Source organism: Zophobas morio, unplaced genomic scaffold, assembly GCF_036711695.1.
Source record: "Zophobas morio isolate AGI-343-1 ecotype UQ-CSIRO unplaced genomic scaffold, CSIRO_AGI_Zmor_V1 ptg000014l, whole genome shotgun sequence".
Classification (NCBI taxonomy): domain Eukaryota; kingdom Metazoa; phylum Arthropoda; class Insecta; order Coleoptera; family Tenebrionidae; genus Zophobas; species Zophobas morio.
Genome location: NW_026972119.1, coordinates 9,335,883 through 9,355,670, shown reverse-complemented (window position 1 = coordinate 9,355,670; position 19,788 = coordinate 9,335,883). Strand labels below are relative to the sequence as shown.

General features: G+C 33.5%; 2 protein-coding genes across 3 annotated transcripts in view; both read left to right on the top strand.

The window, feature by feature from the left end:
* Positions 1–1,335: 1,335 nt before the first annotated feature.
* Positions 1,336–6,688, top strand: LOC135129267 (nardilysin-like). 2 transcript variants are annotated; one of them, XR_010280540.1, is made up of 18 exons: positions 1,336–1,651; positions 1,708–1,858; positions 1,907–2,047; positions 2,096–2,264; positions 2,318–2,523; positions 2,658–2,822; positions 2,883–3,004; positions 3,052–3,172; positions 3,225–3,579; positions 3,727–3,982; positions 4,374–4,524; positions 4,880–5,013; positions 5,063–5,297; positions 5,352–5,495; positions 5,546–5,992; positions 6,038–6,119; positions 6,177–6,485; positions 6,545–6,688. XR_010280540.1 is itself a non-coding variant. In XM_064056425.1 (17 exons), exons 1-17 carry the CDS (start codon positions 1,491–1,493, stop codon positions 6,347–6,349), a joined length of 3,213 nt encoding a protein of 1,070 aa, XP_063912495.1. In that variant the 5' UTR covers positions 1,336–1,490; the 3' UTR covers positions 6,350–6,688. The 2 variants fall into 2 exon arrangements, 1 of the variants encoding a protein (XP_063912495.1); XM_064056425.1 differs by having other exon boundaries at positions 6,177–6,688.
* Positions 6,689–7,931: 1,243 nt separating this feature from the next.
* The window catches only part of Su(var)3-3 (Suppressor of variegation 3-3), a 597,292-nt gene continuing 585,435 nt past the window's right edge, over positions 7,932–19,788 (top strand). Inside the window, exons 1-4 of the mRNA XM_064056423.1 lie at positions 7,932–8,043; positions 8,152–8,839; positions 8,888–9,467; positions 9,522–9,670. Coding sequence (XP_063912493.1) covers positions 8,020–8,043; positions 8,152–8,839; positions 8,888–9,467; positions 9,522–9,670 — 1,441 coding nt within the window. The 5' untranslated portion in view covers positions 7,932–8,019. The remainder of the gene's footprint in view (positions 8,044–8,151; positions 8,840–8,887; positions 9,468–9,521; positions 9,671–19,788) is intronic.

Below are 19,788 nucleotides of genomic sequence, written 5' to 3'. Positions count from 1 at the left end.
TTCTTAAGCAAATAGTGAATGTTCTAATTAGCTGTGTAGATACAAAGAAGAAAAATTAAAGAAATTTATTCTTAAAAAAAATTGCAGTTAGAACATGATGGATACCACCTAGTTTATGTGTTAAATAATTCCATTTTCAAAATGCAAACTGGAGAAGCGGAAAACGTTTATTCAAAAGGAATTGTAGAAGAAATAGTCGGCCATTAGATAATACCATTAGCCGCAACTTTTATTAATACATTTTCTTCGTAACGTTAATATTAAAAAAGTTAAATGTAGTTTCAGCCTTTGAGTTTTACGTCTTACACTTGAGAAGACTTCGTCAAAATTTTTCAGTTCCTAATTTTTCATGTTTTGCTGCCAATAACTTTGCTGATGTTAATGTTGTACCAAAAGTTATGAATAAAACTATAAAGAATTATATTATCTGCAAAAATTACCTTTAGAAATTTATTGTCAGATTCACGGTTGCGGAGGTAAATCAACACTCTGGACGAATGATAGTACCGCCAGTCCCGAAAACTCAGGTTTATATTCACGGCTTACCACCCTATGACACTCATAAAAAAATCGCTGCCTATCCAAAATGCGCGGTTGTCCCTTTTTTAACGCCGAATTTACTGGACTATTAAACATTTTGGAAGGTAGAATTCAGAAAATTATTATCAATTAAATCGTGGACTCGAAGCAGGAAGGGATATTTTATGCTTATTTTTTGACAAGTTTTTGCATTTTCCATCATTCGAACGGATTCCACCAATTTTAAAACACAATATTCCAGTTTGTAAACTATCATACTTTTTAAATTTAGTCGGATTCTTTGGGTTATCACTGTTATCAGTTATCAGTTATCACAGCACTGCAGTTGTTAACAATAAAACAACACTGTGAAGTGGATACCTTTCTTCTGTTCTAATAGCAAACACGGAATACTTACTCCTAAAATTGGTAAATTCCCATAAAAATAGAAGAAGCTTCAAAAAGCCGACACACAGGTTTCATTTTTGGGTCAATCTATTCTATAACTTTAGTGCATTAATTGAATTTGTGTCTATCTATAACAATAGTGTCATAAAGCAGCAGGATGGCCTGTGCGTGGGAAAGCAAAAAGCAATTATTGGAGGCTGACCGATGATTAGAACCAGCAGTTCGCGATGTACTTTAAAACGTTTGAATGACCAATTTAGAATCAATAAATCAGTCTGATAGTAAATAATAACGCAATAAAATATAGATCAGACTATATAAACTAGCTAAAGATAACTTTTAAAGATGTGTTATGTTTAGAAAAGGTTCTCTGATATTAATAAAATTTTAAATTATTGCAGTACTTGATGTGATGGTCCAAAGAAAAAGATAACTATAGACGGTGTTGTGGTCATATATCGACATTCGTGACATTCGATAACATCACCTGCTAATTCTCATGATACCCTTACCATGAAACCCACGACATGCGCAGACCTACTAAAGACTGATTGACCTTAGCTATGAATAAAACCCCCTTTGAAATGAAGTCCCGAAAAGGACAAACAGAGCTAAAATTGAAAAAGGTCTCAAATAAACCCTTGATGTCATCTGGTGAAAACAACGTGGAATTCGAAGTTTTACACACACCAGTTAAAAGTGACAGCGATAAGAAAGAATACAAGTTTATATGTAACTATGAACAACGCAGTTCGTTAAAATCAATACTTATACTTTTAGGGTAATACGTTTAAAAAATGGTTTAACTGCTTGCCTGATTTCTGATCAGAAACCAACACAAGATGTGGGATTGTCAAAGGGAAACCATGAAGATGAAAATGGTCACGAGTCGAGCGAAATGTGTGCGGATGAAAATCAAGAACAAAAATTGGTGGACTTAGTAACAAAACTGACCTAAATTAATATAGAATATTTTTAGGCTGCTGCAAGTTTGAGTATAGGTGTTGGCAGCTTCAGTGACCCAAAGAACATCCCTGGAATGGCACACTTTCTCGAACATATGGTTTTCATGGGCAGTGAAAAATTTCCCCAAGAAAATGATTTTAGTTCTTTTATTTCAGTAACAGGTGCTAAATAATGTTGTCCAAATCCAATTTTTTTGTTTTAGAAAAGAGGTGGATCAGATAATGCTTCTACAGACTGTGATGTTACAACTTTTTATTTTGAATGTTTAGAGAGAGACTTGATTACTGCGCTTGACAAATTTGCTCAGTTTTTTATCTCTCCCTTAATGAAAAAAGGGTCAATTGCTCGAGAACGTGAAGCCGTAGATTCTGGTAAATCTTACGTTTAATCCGCTCTTCTGTTCTTAAGTTATTTTATTTTTAAGAATTTCAAATGGTGTTACCAGCTGATGGTTATCGAAAAGAACAACTGCTTTTGAGCTTAGTTAAGACTGATAGTCCTGTAAATTTTTTTCCTTGGGGTAATCTGACTACTTTAAGAGATAATATTTCTGAAAACGAACTTTATTCTGGTGTGCACAAATTCAGAAAACGTCATTATTCAGCGCATCGAATGACTCTGGCAATTCAAGTAATCTCTTATATTATAGCTCTAATAATTTGGTAGTAAAGTCAGTTAATTTTGAACTCAGCATTCTACCAAACTTTGCATTTTTAACTGAAATTTTAGAGCACTGTTTATAAAGTTGGATTTATTTATTGTAGGGTAGACTTCCTCTTGATGTTTTACAGTTATATGTATTAGAATGTTTTAACAATGTACCATGCAATAATCTGCCACCTCGTGACTTCTCACTCTGTAAGAACATGTTCGATACCACACAATTTAGGAAGATATATTATATTCAACCAATTAATGATTTAATACAGGTACTTATGGAACTTCAATTGGTCTATCATATAAGTACTTCATGCATCTGGCTTTTGTAGCTGGATCTGGCCTGGGCTTTACCTCCCTTACTTGACAAATACAAAAGCAGCCCATCTGGATGTGTTTCATTTCTTATTGAGCATGAAGGAAAAGGCAGCTTACTATCATATTTAAAGAAAAAGTATTCTCAGATTTACTTGCTTCCATTTTTAAAACGAATGCTTATAGGGTATGGGTATTGGGTCTGACAGCCGGCACTGGTCAATCTGGAAGTGAATCTAATTCCATGTATGCAATTTTCGCTATGTACATGACTCTAACTAAAGAAGGCTTGGAACATTTATTTGAGGTCAGTATATGTTCATTAAGTTACGATCTACATGACTTCGTTGTATGTGCAGGTAATTGAAATTGTTTTTTCTTATATCAACATGTTAAGAAAAATTGGATCGCAAGAGCGTCTTTTCCAAGAAATGAAAACAATAACTGACACATCTTTTAAGTTTGCCGCTGAAGGAACGGCAGTTGAAGTTGTAAGCGAAATGTCAGAAAATATGCAACTTTATCCACCTGAGGATTACATTACAGGATCTAATCTGTTGTTTGATTATGATCCTGAATCTATTGAAATGGTACTAAATTGCTTAACACCAGATAAAATGAATATTAGTGTTCTGTGTAATAACAATAACTTACAACCTGGGCTAAATTTTGATAAAACTGAAAAGTGGTTTGGTACCAAATATTCAGAACAAGGTTAGCAAAGCGAGGCTTTAGACGTGTGTTGGGACAAATATTAATTGTTTTTTAAAAATTATTATTTAGTGTTTTTGGGGGTGGTACAGCACTTTTTATTATTAAAAACGACAACATACTGAATTTATTATTACATATTTATTATAGATATTCCCCAACAGTGGTTAAAAAAGTGGCGAGAAGCTTCACCTCTGAAGGAATTTGCTTTACCAACACCAAATATTTTTTTAACAGAAGATTTTACTATTCTTCAAGAAGATGAACAGCACCCAAAGTATCCTGAAAAGATTCTAAGCACGGATTTGGTGGAATTATGGTATAGAAAAGACCAAAAATTCAAACTGCCTATTGCATACTATAATTTTTATTTTATCAACCCAGTGGCTATCCAAACGCCAAAATCGTAAGTTATTCTTTATTTATCACATATCTAAATTAATAATAAGTTAAATTCTTCAATATTACGATTGCTTAAGTATAGTATAATGTGCCATCAAAAATACAGCGAACTAATGTTGGCTGTAGGTAAAGCTAACTGCATGGGTGAGAAAAATCTTGTTCTTTTGGAATTATGACAAAAAGCGATCATTAAAGGTTATGTTGACACTGATTTATGTAAACTTGAGGGCAGTAGTACCATATAAAGTAGATAGGCAACGCTAAGTCAATTCATTATTTTCGAAGCGCGAATAAACGCTGATTTAAGATCTTCAATACTCTGTTAATATTTCTTCGATGATATGAGTATGACATTACTATAGTAAACTATAATAGGCATATTGCTAACATTTTAGGGCAGCGTTGTTGGACATGTATATGGACCTATTGGATATTTTGTTGAGTGAAGAAGGTTATCCTGCGGAAGTAGCCCATTTATCTTATACATTTGATATCTACGACAAAGGACTTACAATGGGAGTAGCAGGGTACAATCAGAAGCTTCATGTAAGATGATTTTTTAAGACATCTGTAAGCCTCACATATTGTACGTAATTACTACTTTTTTAAAAACTATAATTTTTAAAAATAAAATTGATCTGCCCGAGATATGCACAAATACAGATGTACCTGCAGATAGTTTCCTTCAAATAATATAAAAAATTAGGCTAATTTATTATATGATATTAAATTTTGCCACAGCGCCCTTTAACTTTTGTCTTTAGTTTTGGCTTTGTGCTTGTGCAACATTTAATACCTATATCGTTTATATTTCCTGTGCTAATTCTGTTAAGACTGGAATTTTTCGAATGTGCTGAATTTTTTCTGATGATGGATGTTTTTGAATGTAAATGTTTTGTAGGTGTTAATTGAAATGATTACGAAGCATTTTTTAAACTTCAGTGATATTTTGACGCAAGAAATGTTCGACGCCATGAAAGATAAACTGATTAAAGGCTACTATAACTACCTGCTGGACCCCAGTGACTTAGCAGAGTAAGTGTGAAGCTTGTCTAGATTCCATTTTATGCATAGTTTTGTGCAGGGAGCTGAGATTGTACATACTGATAGATAACTATAAAACTTCGTTGGAAAAATATATGGTTGCATCTTCTATTACAATGGAAGATGTAAAAGCATTTTCACGTGAATTTGTAAACAACTTGTTTATTAAAGTTTTGGTACAGGGAAATGTTGCAAGAGACCACTCAATTATTGTAGTAAACAATCTTATTACGACACTGAAATGTCAACCATTACCTCCTGATACATATCCAAATGTAAATGTCTTCCTTTTTGTTTTATGACCTGATTACTGTTTCATCTTTTTTAAGTTTCGTGTGACTCAAGTACCCAAAGGAGAAACTTTTTGCGTTGTAGAATCATTTAACAAAAATGATTCTAATTCAGACATAACCAACTACTACCAGTGCGGACCTGACACAACAAAGGATAGTATGATAATAGAACTTTTGATGGTACAATCCCTAAAACAGTTTTCTCTATGAATAAGATGAAATCATTTTAGACGATTTTAGAAGAACCACTTTTTGACACATTACGCACAAAGGAACAATTGGGTTATAGTGTTAACTGTTGCGCCACAAATACTTTCGGGATTACAGGATTCACAATAACTGTCGTCGCACAGGCCACTAAGAACTCTACAGACTATGTTGAAAAGCGTATTGAGATATTTGTGAAACAAGCTTCAGATATTTTAGCAGACATGTCGGAACAGTCTTTTGAAGACACGAAAAAAGATCTTATAAAGACAAAGCGCTGCAGTGATGTGGACTTATCGAACGAATTTTCCAGAAACTGGACCGAGATTGCAGAAGAATTCTATATATTCGACAGAACAGAGAAAGAAATAGCAGAACTTGAGAATGTCAAACTTTGTGACGTGCAACAGTGGTGGGAAGCCCACACTCGTGGTGGTAATGAAGAGAATTTTCGGAAATTAAGTGTGCAAGTATGTGAGTAGCCAGATGGAACTATTAAATTGGTTTTTGTGAAGGTTGTAGGTTTCAAATGTTCAGATAATTCCAGCGAAGAAGAAACCGAAAATAATTTGGTAATACAGGATGACAAGAATGAAGGTGGATAGTGTCTAAACTTTCTTGATGCAAAATGACTTCATTTAATTTCAATTGCAGAAGTGAAATTGCAGCTGAACTTTATAGATTCGGGGAGGAATGGAGCGGAAAATGAAGAAAAGGAACGGCTTTTCGTGGAAGCTGTTGACACTTTTAAAGAAACTTTATTTTTATATCCTCTTGTTTGCGGATTTACTACGCACAACGGCACAACTAAAGAGTGCTCATCTTGAAATATATATGTGTTAAATTTTAAGCCAATTGGTTTTGTAGTTGTTCAGATACTAATATTATCTTGCATACATTTGACTGTTTTCAAAAAATTTAGGCTCATAAAGGTAACAATAAGGGCGGATCTACAATTCATAGGTATGAAAGCATATTATTTAGCTCGCAATTCATTAGAACTTAATTAACAAAATTTTGAGATGATGTCACCATCGTTTTGGAAGGAATGAAGAAAGAAATTTTGATTTTGTCGTGGTGATATTAATATTTGTTAATAATGCACACTGATTAGTTGTAAGATATATACTTAAAAAAAATAATCAAATAAATTTCACAAACTCTCGGACGCTTGTTTTAATATATTCTTGGTTAGTCTGATCTGCAGACGGACAGATCGAAAATTCTGTTTCATCACCATTGAACAGGATCTATTCTTTAGCACTCCAACCAACTTTTTCTCGTTAAAATGTTTTGGGATTATGGAAACTGGCAGTGAGAAGGCGGAGCAATCTAATACCCTCGCTGATGGGTACCGACAATACTTTTTTGTGTGGTTGTAACTTTCGAAAATTCGATCTTCCTCTAGCAAATAGCGCATGCTTTAATAAGTTGTGCAGACAAAAAGAAGAAAAATTAAAGAATTTCTAAAAAGTATAAAAATATATTTATAAAAAGGTACTACCAACGGAAGAGCTGTGAATTTTATTCACATTCTTAAAAAAACAGATTGCAGTTAGAACTGCACATGTTTGGGCAATTCTTTTTTAATAATAATAATAATACTAATAATAATATATTAACAAGAGAAAAATATTAAATATCTATTTATTTTTTTCTTAATAAAAACGTAAGAATAATCAATAATATTGCGTTTATAATGCACTTATTCCACTTTAGTGATGAGTTTGATGCCGCGGCTACAATAGTAGATTATTTTTAGAGTTTCCATTTATAAAATTTGAAGTGTCTTTTATTACATGCCTTCATACCTACTTAAATCAGTACACAGAGCACCAGAAATAAATAAATAAAAATATTTTATGTCCTTAAATATAAAATAATGTATCGGAATTGTCAATTTAAAAAATATACATATATGTTAATATTGTTAATGTTGACGTTTATTTGATTTTATTTTTTGGAAAAACTAGTGTTAGTGAATAGCTGGAAAATATCCGGATAAATATTTAGTTATTAAGGAAAATAGCCGGTTATTTAACAACACTATGCAAAATATTGATTCAAAATTGTTTAACACATATGAAAATTGTCGGATTAACTGTGAAATAAGTATTTTAGTTGGAGTAAATACTTCCAATCCCTTAAAAAATGAACTAGGTACAGTGTAGTGTACCATATCGCAAATGCAGCTGGATTTTTGCAACATTATAAATTTGGTGGTTAAATAAAAGGGTACAAACATGATACAAGAAGGTCTTCTTGTATGTACCATGGGTGCAACTATTTTTGAATTTATGTTTTCCGGCATATTCGACCCCATAGTCTCAAATCTAGTCAACCAATCAAACCTCTACTGCGCGTGAACGCCGGCACATTGACAGCATTTTGACAACTGACAACTATATGAAAACGAAAATCAAAACAAGACCTCAGAACTCAGAAAATCCAACTTTAAGCAAATTTCTAACCAGAACAACACAAATTCGCCTTGAAAATGAGTCGCAGAAAGAAAATAAAGGTGCGTACACGATTTACCTAAACTAATGTTTGCTCCGTGTTTAATTAACGACACAAACCCGTATTTCTCAAAAAGTGAGGTTATATTATTAAATATTAACAATTGTAGGTGGAAAATAAAGAACTAGACGATAAACTTAACCACGCAGACGAAGAACATGCAACAGAGCCCGCGGACAAACATAAGGGTGCTGCTGCTGACAAAAAAGTAAATTCTAGCGCCAGTTCTTCAAAAGCTACGAAGAAGGAATCGAAGAAAGAAGAAGTGAAAAAAGAAGAGGAAAAGAAAAAAGAACCCGACCCCGAGTCAGAATTGGATGATCCGGTTATTAAAGACTTGTTTTCGGGGTTGGAAGGCGCCGCGTTTCAGAGTCGGATGCCATTCGATAAAATGACATCGACTGAAGCGGCTTGTTTTCCTGACATAGCTCAAGCGCCATTGCAGTCTATTAAAGTGTATTTGAATGTACGGAATCGTATTTTGCAAATGTGGTTGGATAATCCAAAGCAGCAGCTTATTCTGGACGATGTAATGGAGAAGATGGAAGTTCCATACAATAGTGACGCGACATTAGTTAAACGCGCACACGCTTTTTTGGAGAGGAATGGATATATTAATTTCGGTGTTTTTAAAAGGCTGAAGCCCTTACCAGCAAAGAAATTTGGAAAAGTGATCGTAATAGGGGCTGGAATTGCTGGGTTAGCAGCTGCACAGCAATTGCAACAGTTCGGATTGGAAGTTATAGTTTTGGAAGCCCGCGATCGAGTTGGAGGGAGAATTGCAACATTCAGAAAGGGTAAAACGGTGCAAATGGAGATAACAAAAATAATTTGTTTGTTTTTAGGGAATTATATTGCTGATTTGGGGGCTATGGTGGTCACGGGGTTAGGTGGTAATCCTGTCACAACATTGAGTAAACAAATAGATATGGAATTACACCGCATTCGACAAAAATGTCCATTGTATCAATCTAGTGGTGTAACAGTTGATAAAGATAAGGATGAAATGGTGGAAAGAGAGTTTAATCGACTTTTGGAAGCTACATCTTATTTGTCACATCAGCTAGATTTTAACTATGCTGGTAATAAACCTGTGAGCTTAGGTCAAGCCTTAGAATGGGTGATTAAACTTCAAGAAAAACATGTTAGGGAGAAACAGATTCAACATTTAAAATCTGTTATAACATTACAAGAGAAATTAAAAACAAATCAAAAACTCCTGGTAGGGATTAAGGAGCATATGCTTGAAACTAATGCAAAAATCAAAGAACTATCAGGTATAGATAAAAGAGATGTTCAGCTAGAATTTGCTTATAGAAGTGCGGTCAGAGATTTGCATGCTTATGCCAAAAAGTGGGATCAACTGCAAGAACAAGCAAAGGAAATTGAAGGGAAGCTGAAGGACTTGGAAGCCTCCCCACCTAGGTAAACAACAGGTTTTTTTGCGTGTGATCCTAATTTCCTATATTTTTTTTTTAGTGATGTATACTTGTCATCAAAGGATCGCCAAATTCTGGACTGGCATTTCGCAAATTTGGAATTTGCAAATGCAACTCCCCTTTCCAATTTGTCGCTGAAGCACTGGGATCAGGATGACGATTTTGAATTTACAGGGAACCATCTAACAGGTAAGTGGTTTTAATGTAAAATGCAGTAACAAGGAGTAGAATCTCTGCAATAATTTGAAACTTTCTTTAAAAAGCTGGTGATAAGTTATTCATGAATCTGTATCTCTGTAGAGATAATCATGGTAATAATGTGAGAGTATAATGGGTTGTCTATGTTCTGGAATTTGCAGAACAAATTAGGAAAAAGGGAGCCAGTAAGAATTAATTTGGCGAATTTTTAGCGTCAAAGTAAACTAAAATCTAAAGTTTCGTGTTAATTTACATTTATGCATATTATCAAAAAATTACTTGTGTAGCACGACGTGCTTTATAGAAAGAAATTCCCACTCAGAGAAGTATTTTATGTATGAAAAATTTCATAAAGGAAAGTGTCGTTTGAAAACAGTAAAACTGCTATTTTGACACTCAATTTTAAGCTACGGACACATTGTAATGGGGTCTAATGGGTGAATGGCTAATTTCGTGTTTTCTCGAGGTGTGACAGTTCTTACAGTAAGTATGAAAATAAGTTTTCCGTTTGCATCTGTCTGTCCAAATAATCTCTGAAATAAGTGGACTTTTGTATAAAATTTTAGATATTTTGGGAAAATCGTATAGGTAGTAAAACGATAATTAAAATTTGTCTAATCATCCCCACCAATAATGTAACGTCATTTACTTTTGCAAAGTAAATCCTGCGTAAATTTTGTATGGTAACATACGTTTCATAGCGCTGGTTTATGAATCCGCCTTTGTACAACAATACAACATGTTATAATTTAAGTTAAGTATTGCAATTCCGAATGCTCAGAAATCTTACAAAATCTCTTAAATAAATCTTTTAAATTTATCGTAAATCGTTAATCAAAATTTATTTTAACAAAAATTGGTTATTCAAAGGTGAAAAATAAGAATCGTTATGCTTAATCGTCAATACAAAAAAAGTATCGTTATTTCTTGTACAAGGTGAAGAACACTGTTTTTAATTCCAAGAAGAATCATTATTTTAACTTTTATGTAACAATATAATATTTCAACAAAATAACTACTGATTTAATTTTGTTAAGCCAAACTTATTCGAAACATTTAAAAAATGAAAAAATAACCGGATATGTCTAATTCTGTTTGAGAAAAGTTTTGTGTAAATAACTTTAGAGATTTTTTTTCTTTATATATCTGATACACTTTGGGAAATTGTGAAGGGTTTTTTCCGTTACAAAGTTTACAGTTCTTTCGTTCCGGAAGTATAATCAATTAATCAAACAAATCCAGTCACAATGTAAGAAAGGTGATAAGAGGTGATGTCAACAAATTTGTTGGTGGGGATAATTAGAGAAATTTTGGTTAACGTTTTATTTACTATCGACATGATATTCTTAACATACATATACATATCTAAAATTTGATAATCGGTCAGGTAATTTCGCAGATTATTTGTCTAAAAAAAATCGACACAGACGACACACACATAGAGAGAAAGAAATATACAGACAGAAACAGGAGACCTTGGGGTTATGAAATGTCGAGAAAACATGAAAATAGTCATTTGCCGCATGGACTCTGTTACAATACTTCCATAGTTTACGTTCGAATTTATTTAATAAATATTTTTTATTTAAAATCAACTTATTCATCAATTTAAAATAAAACCGCCAGTGTTAATACACATTTTTCTGTATTGTCTAAATTTAAACACAAAGATATACACGAATTTACGAGATAAATAAAAATGAAAAATCAATAGTAGATTATTTGAAAAGAATGTGGAAAACGGTATGGAAAATGACAAAACTAGTGAAAGAAAAATAAAAAAAGAGGACAGAGAATAACACAAGATCAATAGTTATAAACTTAAAGAAACAAAATATCAAGAAAAATTTCAAGACATACTAAATACAAAATTAAAAGAAGCAGACAGACGCGGACTAGAAGAAAAATGAGACGAATTCGGAACTAGCTGGCTGAATGGAGCAAGAAAGAGTTGTGGCACTACAAAAATAATAAACAAAAAGATAAAAAGAACAGAATGCTGGATCGTAGAAATAAAACAAAGAATCAAAGAGCAAAAAGATGGTTTGAAAATATATATAAACACAAAGAGAAAGAAAGACGTAAAAAAGGGAAAACCACAATAAAGAAAGCAAAACAAGAAAAGCAAAAACTGTTTTTCGGAACCCTTGAGCAACTAAAACAAAAAGAGCGATATAATATATTTAACATAAAAGACAGGGATGGAAACATAATTACAGATGAAGAGAAAATAATTGACAGATGGCAACATTTCGAGAATGAAACACCAAAAAAGAGGAATTATCAGAAGCCCTACGAAAAGTAAAATTAGAAAAAGCACTTTGGTGTAAAAGTTTATTGCTGGTTTTTCAAAAGTATGCTGAAGATAAAAAGTTATGTGAATTAAACAGTTTCGTGTAGGGCAATAGAAAATTTTCTTATAAATGTGTTCGCAACAGTTTGGGTAATGTAACGAGCATTTCAAATTATTACCTTGGAACTGTTCCGGAAATTGTTTTTTGATAATGTGATCGTACATTTTGGTCGACATTATTACTTTTTAAGTTAATGATTTCATTTCGTAGAAATTTTCATTTGCAACATTGACTTAACGTACTCGTATATGGTTTATGAAAAAATAACCGTAAAATACGGTTTGACAGGTTTTAACCTTCACTTGTGAAAAAATCGCTGCAAATATTTCCAGTACATGCTAATTTTATCGATCTTGCCGCTGATAGTATTCGTAGTTTATTTTTCTCTTAGGCGTTACGCCGTTGTTCCAGATCTTTATTGTTATTAATATTATAAATGTCGTACCACAATAGTTATTGGGAGCTATGTATTATTGCGAAATTTAACTTTAAGCACCGTTCATTTTATCCACCGACATTCACAACGATCTAATTTTTCAGTTTCAGAAGTCGAAAAACGATTTAATTTCGTCGTGTTTACTTAAAATAGCTATTTGTATAAAAATAGTTGACTGCCTGAGAAAAACTTTTTTGGTTACTTCCTGTTGGTGAGCGCTAAAGGCACGCGAGTTACGCGCACCACTTTTATTACTACCGCCTTTAACTGTGACGTTTTCATAACGTTAAAAACAGATAATTTGTCGCGTTGTTGGTATTTTCTTCGTGGTATGCTGGGCAATCCGAACCGTCACGCATAATCGCAATGGTATTGTAAATAAGTTAAGTAATGTTTTATTGGCGTGTGGGTGGTGTTTTGAATTGAGGTCTGAGCGAAGGAAATTTGCAAATAAATTCATTTTTTGTTTGTGAGTGGTACATTGCCCCGAAGATCACAACTTTGAACAATATATTCTTGTAAAATGTTGTTTTCTCTCTTCAAGTGGATTATTGATGCCGTTATTAAAAATAGTGGCAATACTGGTCTTTAACTACCAGTGTTCGGATTGCGTAAGTGAGGATTACTTCGAGTTCCAGATTGAAAGAGAAGAACGAGATTTATTTACTGGCTGGAGCTCGTTCTTTCTAAACTATTTTGTTGTAATTCAAGTGCGGCGTAATGTACAGAAGTTATGCCCATCTATTTTGCTGCATCGAGTTTGAAATTACTTAAGAACGGAAGTGCTAATAACTGTTGTTCGGACTTTTTGCCATAGTGATCTCAGTGAATCACCAGTATCTCTGGTGTTGTACTGCTGGTATAATTTATTCCTTTAAAAATAATATTTTTTTCAACGTTTTTGGAAAAATGTTGCATTTTTTCTGTCTATCACAAGTGACAATTATTTCAGTTTCATTTAATTACCGTAATTAATATTTTGAAGATGCATTGACATTTTATAAAATCAGTGCAGTGGGTTTTTTCCCGCGTTTTATGACCCTCAGAATTGGAAAAAGTATGTCGCCGCTTCGGTTTGTCCGCCTGCCTGTCTGTCGTCTGTGCTGATTTTTATTAGACAGATAATTCCCGAAACTACTGGACTGATTGCGTCAATTTTAGATGTATTTTAGGAATATCGTGAACATGGTAAAATGCTGCTAAAACTTGTCTGATGACGTCACCTTCAAATTTTGCATGGTAAAAATTAGATTTTATAAAATAGCGTCTAGGTGGTTTATTTTGATCATTAATAAAAGTTCGTTTTTGTAGACCACTCTAATTTTTATTTACATTTTTTCTTTGTGAAAGTAGACTTGTTTAGTTCGAGGTGGACAATTTTGAAAAGGTAGCGATTGCCAACATCTGCAAACCTACCAAATTACGAGCTGAAATACTTAAAATCCAAACAATAGTGTAAAGTGAAAAAATAGGCTATGGTTCTTGTTGGAAATTCCATATCCAATCATCTTTAGCAGGTACCTGGGGTTGTGAGAGGTGGGGGTGTGTCCCACCCACCCCATTCAGTCGGTACCAGTACACACATTTATGTAGTCAAAGTTCTGGAATAAATCCCAAGTAAAACGGTCGCAGTGTTCACTTTGGTCCTTCGAAGTAATTCCTAATAATCACAAACAGTTCTTATTTCTTCGAAAATTCTGGTTAGCTAATTTTTCATATAAAATTGTTCTCTTATTAATTGTGTACTCACACATCAAAATACGACCATCTCTGCTTAATGATGTATTTTCTAAAGTAATTTGAAAATTATTTATTTTGATTTCTTTCCCCAGTGTAAGGTAAAAAATATCGGTTTCCGGTTCCGTATGTCTCTCGTCTGTCTGTTTTAACGATTTTGTTTCCTTACTGTGAAAATTTGGATGGAATACTTTAAGACTATCCTGTAGATGGTTAGACGCTGACCATTATTTGTTTGTCCCACCAACGATGTGACGACATCACCTCAATATTTTGCTGCGGAAATCGAATCAAAATTTTATAAGATAATAAATGTGTTTCTATATTAATTTGTAATTTATTAATCCATTCTATTTTGGACCTCAGGCATCTAGATTTATGGAAAATAATTTGAATTTGACAAGAACATTTGAAAATTTGTCTTTCAAAGTACAGATTTGATGACGTCATTTAAAAATTGTGCTAGATAAATCCTATCTAAAATATGCCTAATATTCTGCCCCTATAATTATGATTTGACATTGTAAACTTTAAGGACATTAGATAAGTTACACTGATCAAAAAGTGTTTGAGGTGACGTAATTAAGATTTTGAACGAATAAGTAAATTCATTTTGGTTAATGCTCTGTAATTTATAAAACATTTTCAATCCTGTATCAAAATCTCTAGGAAGTCCACTGTCGAAGATAAATTATTGTTTTTTACTTTCCGAGCGTAAGCTAAGGAAGTATTGTAATAAGATCGATCGAGTTATTGGCTACTCTTCTGTTTTCTCGACATTTCGTGACCCCTACCGTACGAAAAAATAGATCTACCGTTTCCGTCTGTCTGTCTGTCGCCTGTGTCAATTTTTTTTAGAGAGATAATATTCTAAACTACCGGACCAATTGTTGTCAATTTTTTTATGTACTTTAGGAATATCGTGTAGATAGTGAAACGCTAACCAAAATATGTCTGATCATACTGGCCACCAACAATTAGATGACGCCAACTTTAAATTATACAATAGTAAATGTTCTTTAAATTCCATAAAATAACATACTTCCGCATGTGTGATTCATGACTTTTTGTTGAATTTTTACCCTAAGCATCCATTTTTTTTAAACCGAGCGTGCTTAATCAGTTCTCCCCTCTATAGGAGACAAAATCGACGAAATTTAATTTTTTTAGCACAAATTCCTGCTTTCATCTGCCACTCCTGACATACTTGAAGTTAAGCATGTACTGAGAATAAGTTTTTCCTATTGGTTATTTGCTTTAAATATATTTCATATTGTCCGCACTTGTGCGCATAGCGCTCACTTGAAATTTGCGACCTTAAGGAGCAGGGGCGTTCCTTACGCCACCGGTTTTTAATTTAAGGGAATGATCACGGTGCACACTCCAAGCAAAATTCACTTAGCAGAGTTTGAGATGACGTCATAGACTTTTTGGTGGGGATAAACAGACAAAGTTTGGCTGGCGAAAGCTAGGCTAAATTTCAAAGTATTCCGTTCAGTTCTAATAGAATTGTCAGTTAGTAAATGACAAAGAGATGGAAAAAACCTGTGTTACAATACTGACTTTAGCTATGGTTCGCGAAGTATAAATCGAAATATTATTTTTACACATGAAGGGTTACACTTGACAACAATCTCTAAAACTACTGGACTGATTGTTTTGATGAATATCATGTGGACGGTAAAACGCTAACCAAAAGTTGTGTAATCATTCCCAACAACAATTCAAGACGTCGCGTCGTCTCAAAATTTTGTATAGTAAATCTTATTTATATTTCATAAAGCTTCATACCTCTGTACTTGTGGGGTATGAATCTGCCTTGATTTTTTGCTTTAGATATCCAGAGTTTTGGGAAACAATCAAAATTTGTAAATAACATTTTATAATTTAACTTGCTAACTATAAGATCGACTTCCATGAAAGTTTTCAGATGTTTTAAGGCTTTCGTAAACATCGTATTCGCTAATGAGATATTTTGTTGTTACTCTCTCCAAACACTTGATGACGTTATCTCAAAATTATTCAAAGTAAATGCAATTTAAATGCTATAAAATAACATACTAAATTAAAGTTCTAAAAATCAAGTTTTATAATTTATCAAAGAAACTGGATTTATTAGATTGTACTTCATGTGTATTTCAGTGAAATAGTTTCATGACAACAGATGTGGAAAATACGAAATTAAAAAAAATAATAAATCAAACAAAAACAACCTTTATAACTATTAAAAAGAAGAGGAACAATTAATATGAATTATTATTTTAGAACTTGAACAGGAACTGGAAGGAATTATTGAAATATTATTTTGAGTTACTGATGAACTAGAGGATCCCTGGTGTCTTAAATTGATATTAAAAAGGGCAAATTGACGAAGAATTTGGATGTTTTATAATTTTTATAAATTCTTGGCCACACACTAGTTTTAGATAATTGAGTGACGGACGTAGATTGAGCAAGTTCATAATTTTTTCCCTTGCAGAACGCCTCAAATTGCCTCCAGATACTGCTTTTCGTCCATCCTGTGTTTTTTGAAATGGTACTAATTACTTTTTCTATAATATTTTCATGGGAAACATTACCAAAATGACTCATTTTAACTTTAATTCCATTCAAACAATAGTTCAAAAATTAGGTACCCTTTAAGCTTGTTACAAAAGTCATTAGAGATATGAATAAAAAGAAATTCCAACTTTTATCCGTGGATAAAATGTTACCTTCCTTTTTATCCGTTTGCAAACTACCAAATTTGACATTAAGGAGCGTATTTGGGTGAAATTTAAATTAAACCGGAATAGAAAATTAAAAAGAAATCATTCACTTATAAAAACATCAAATAGTTAAGTAATACAGCTTTCGTAATTCACACCTGATAGCATTTATCCGACAACCTTTGCCATTATATGTATATGAAGCCTAAACAATGATTTTTAAAAAACTATTGAGAAATTCGATAATGCCCGTCATACCAATAAGAACAAAATAATGTTTCACAGAAGAGTACAAGGTGGTACCAGTTTGAAATTGGGTATCAGTCTTTGGAAAATTCGTGTTGCATTATTAAATTTTATTGAACTTAAGTTCTAATTTCGTAATGTGACTTCTTACATAACCTCTTCTACGTGTTTGTACACTTTTTTATTTTTCAGGTTTCTTTCGTCTTTATGTTAGTTTCAAATCGAACTCGGTGGCATTTTCGTCCCAATAAGTTAGTTTTCGCGTTTTTAACAATTCATCAGTGTGCCGGCGGGTAACCAGGTCATTATTGTTTATTTATTGCTATAATAACACGTTTTTCTTCTCGTAATAACGTCGATTTACACCTTGCGGCAAGACGTACGTGATTGACAGGCATTAAACCCAACGGCTTTACAGGTCAGCGAGCGGATAGAAACTCGAACAGTCGACTGGCCATTACCATCATTCATAACAGTTTTTCGTACAAAAGCACTTTTATTGAAGAGAGATTTCTGTGGCAAAAAGGTGCGTGGACGTAGAATCGAACAACGGTCGATGTTTTCGTTTCGTCCTCGTGTGCATGAGTGCTTCATTTGCCTTCTCTGTCCGACAGGGGCCTCCAGATCGACCAGATAAGTCGCCTGATAAGCTGGTCATCTCACGATTTCTGGATTCGTTTTATTTTCGCTTCGACCTTTAAGCTTTTTTGGTCAATCTCGCGAGCTGGCGATGCTTCTACCGATTAAATACTTGTTTACGTACAGTGTTATTAAGCCGTGTGCTTTGTTGCTGTTTTCGCAAATTCCTTACTAAGCTAACTATGTTGGTAGTGCTTCGATGAAGAAACGATGCTTTGAAAGGACGCACCGTAAAGCAATTACCTTATAAGGTGTTTTTGTACTTTGTCTGTCTATTTAAAATATTTCTGAATCTAGGTCGTTTCGATTCGTTTTGGTATACGTTGTGCATTTCCAAGATTCTAGATTGTATGTAGTAGAATTTTAGGATGCATAGCAGCGACATCGGTTCAAGGATACGCTCCAGTAAACCAAAGGAATTAATTTATTTTTCTTCAAATTCGTGACGTTTTCAAATCATTTGCTTTATCATTGCCGAAATTGTTTTTTGTTCAACGCGTCTTAACAATATCCTGTTACTATGGCCGTTCGAATAAGGAAAATCACTGTTTGTTTACATTGCTGTAACCGCATAACTTTACGTTTCTAGAAACAACCAATGAGCTGTTTTTTGTTACTTACCGCGTAATAAATAAACCTGAAACTATATACAGTGTTTTAAGCATCATCAGCGTTTTCAATATACCTTGGCTATGGGAAAAAGTAAATTAGACTTTGCCGTAATTTTAAAAGTTCACACTGTCACCGTCTTGGCAAATTAAAACTAGTCATCCAGTAAAGGGTCACTAAAAATATGCTCTCTAAGAATAAAAATAGAAAACTGATCCATCTATAGGCGAAAAATAATTAAAACGTAAAATATTCTCATTATCAACCAGCATTTGCAATGTTTGTGTCACCTTTGCACTTCGTTCTGTTTCTGTGTTAGTAGAGTCCGTTTAGTGAACAGACGGATTGAAAAAATATAATTTTACTTTAACTTATTAGAGATTTTTTTAATTTTAAAAGTAATAACTAGAGCTGTGCGGTCGAAATTTATTTATCCCCACTATCCGTCCCATCAGGCCAGCAGTGCAGGCCGCTGCAGTCTTGCCTTCCTCGCTTCTCGCTTCCCAGAAGTGTATTATTTTTCATAATTCATTCATCATCAACTGACTTTCAGTGAACATTATTTTTCGCGTAAATTTCTTCGCGATACGTAACATCGGCTGCGAGCCACTGGTCTGCCGTAGTAGGGGTCGATTCGAAGCGTTTAAATTCCGACCGCCTAGCTCTAGTAATAACTGTGACCATCCGAGAAACTGAAATTAAAAACTAAATTCCTAATCGAGATCTGATGCCTCCACACTTATAGCCACAGGGACGACTTGGTTTTCCATTTCAAAATAAAGTAAGTCTTTAAAAAAACTGATTTACAGAAAATATCGAATAAACAGTTAAAACAAAATTCGAAAAATGAGAGCAGATTGATAACAAGCACGACGACACTCAAGCATAAGTAAGAGTGAAAGCTTCAGTTGACGTAAGCGAAAAGGACAGATTTGGAGGACTGTGGAGACTGTGAAAAAGTGTCGTGCCCAATTCAGCTGTTGACATCGCTCGACCATAGTATCAGAGTTTTAAAAGAACATGCACTTTTACAACTGCATCTGTTCGGTAAACGCAGATAAATCTTTCGTAGACCAGAATTTGAGTGTTATTTATTATGCCTTAAATGAATGAATGTCACTTTTAGGTACTTAACTCCTGGTACGATTTGTCAGAATCTTTAATAGGAAACATTATATTCCGAAAGATATCTTAAGATACTTTGCAACGTGTTTGGTCCGGTTGTGTCAAAAAATCAACACCGGGCGTAACCAATTTTCCATAAAGGCTTTGTATTTTGGTTGTGCTTTGGAAGACTTAGATCAGAAACGGTTACTTTGGATTGCCTTTTACTATTCCCACAATATGGAATAATCTTAAAAATTACATAGACGAGTGCAA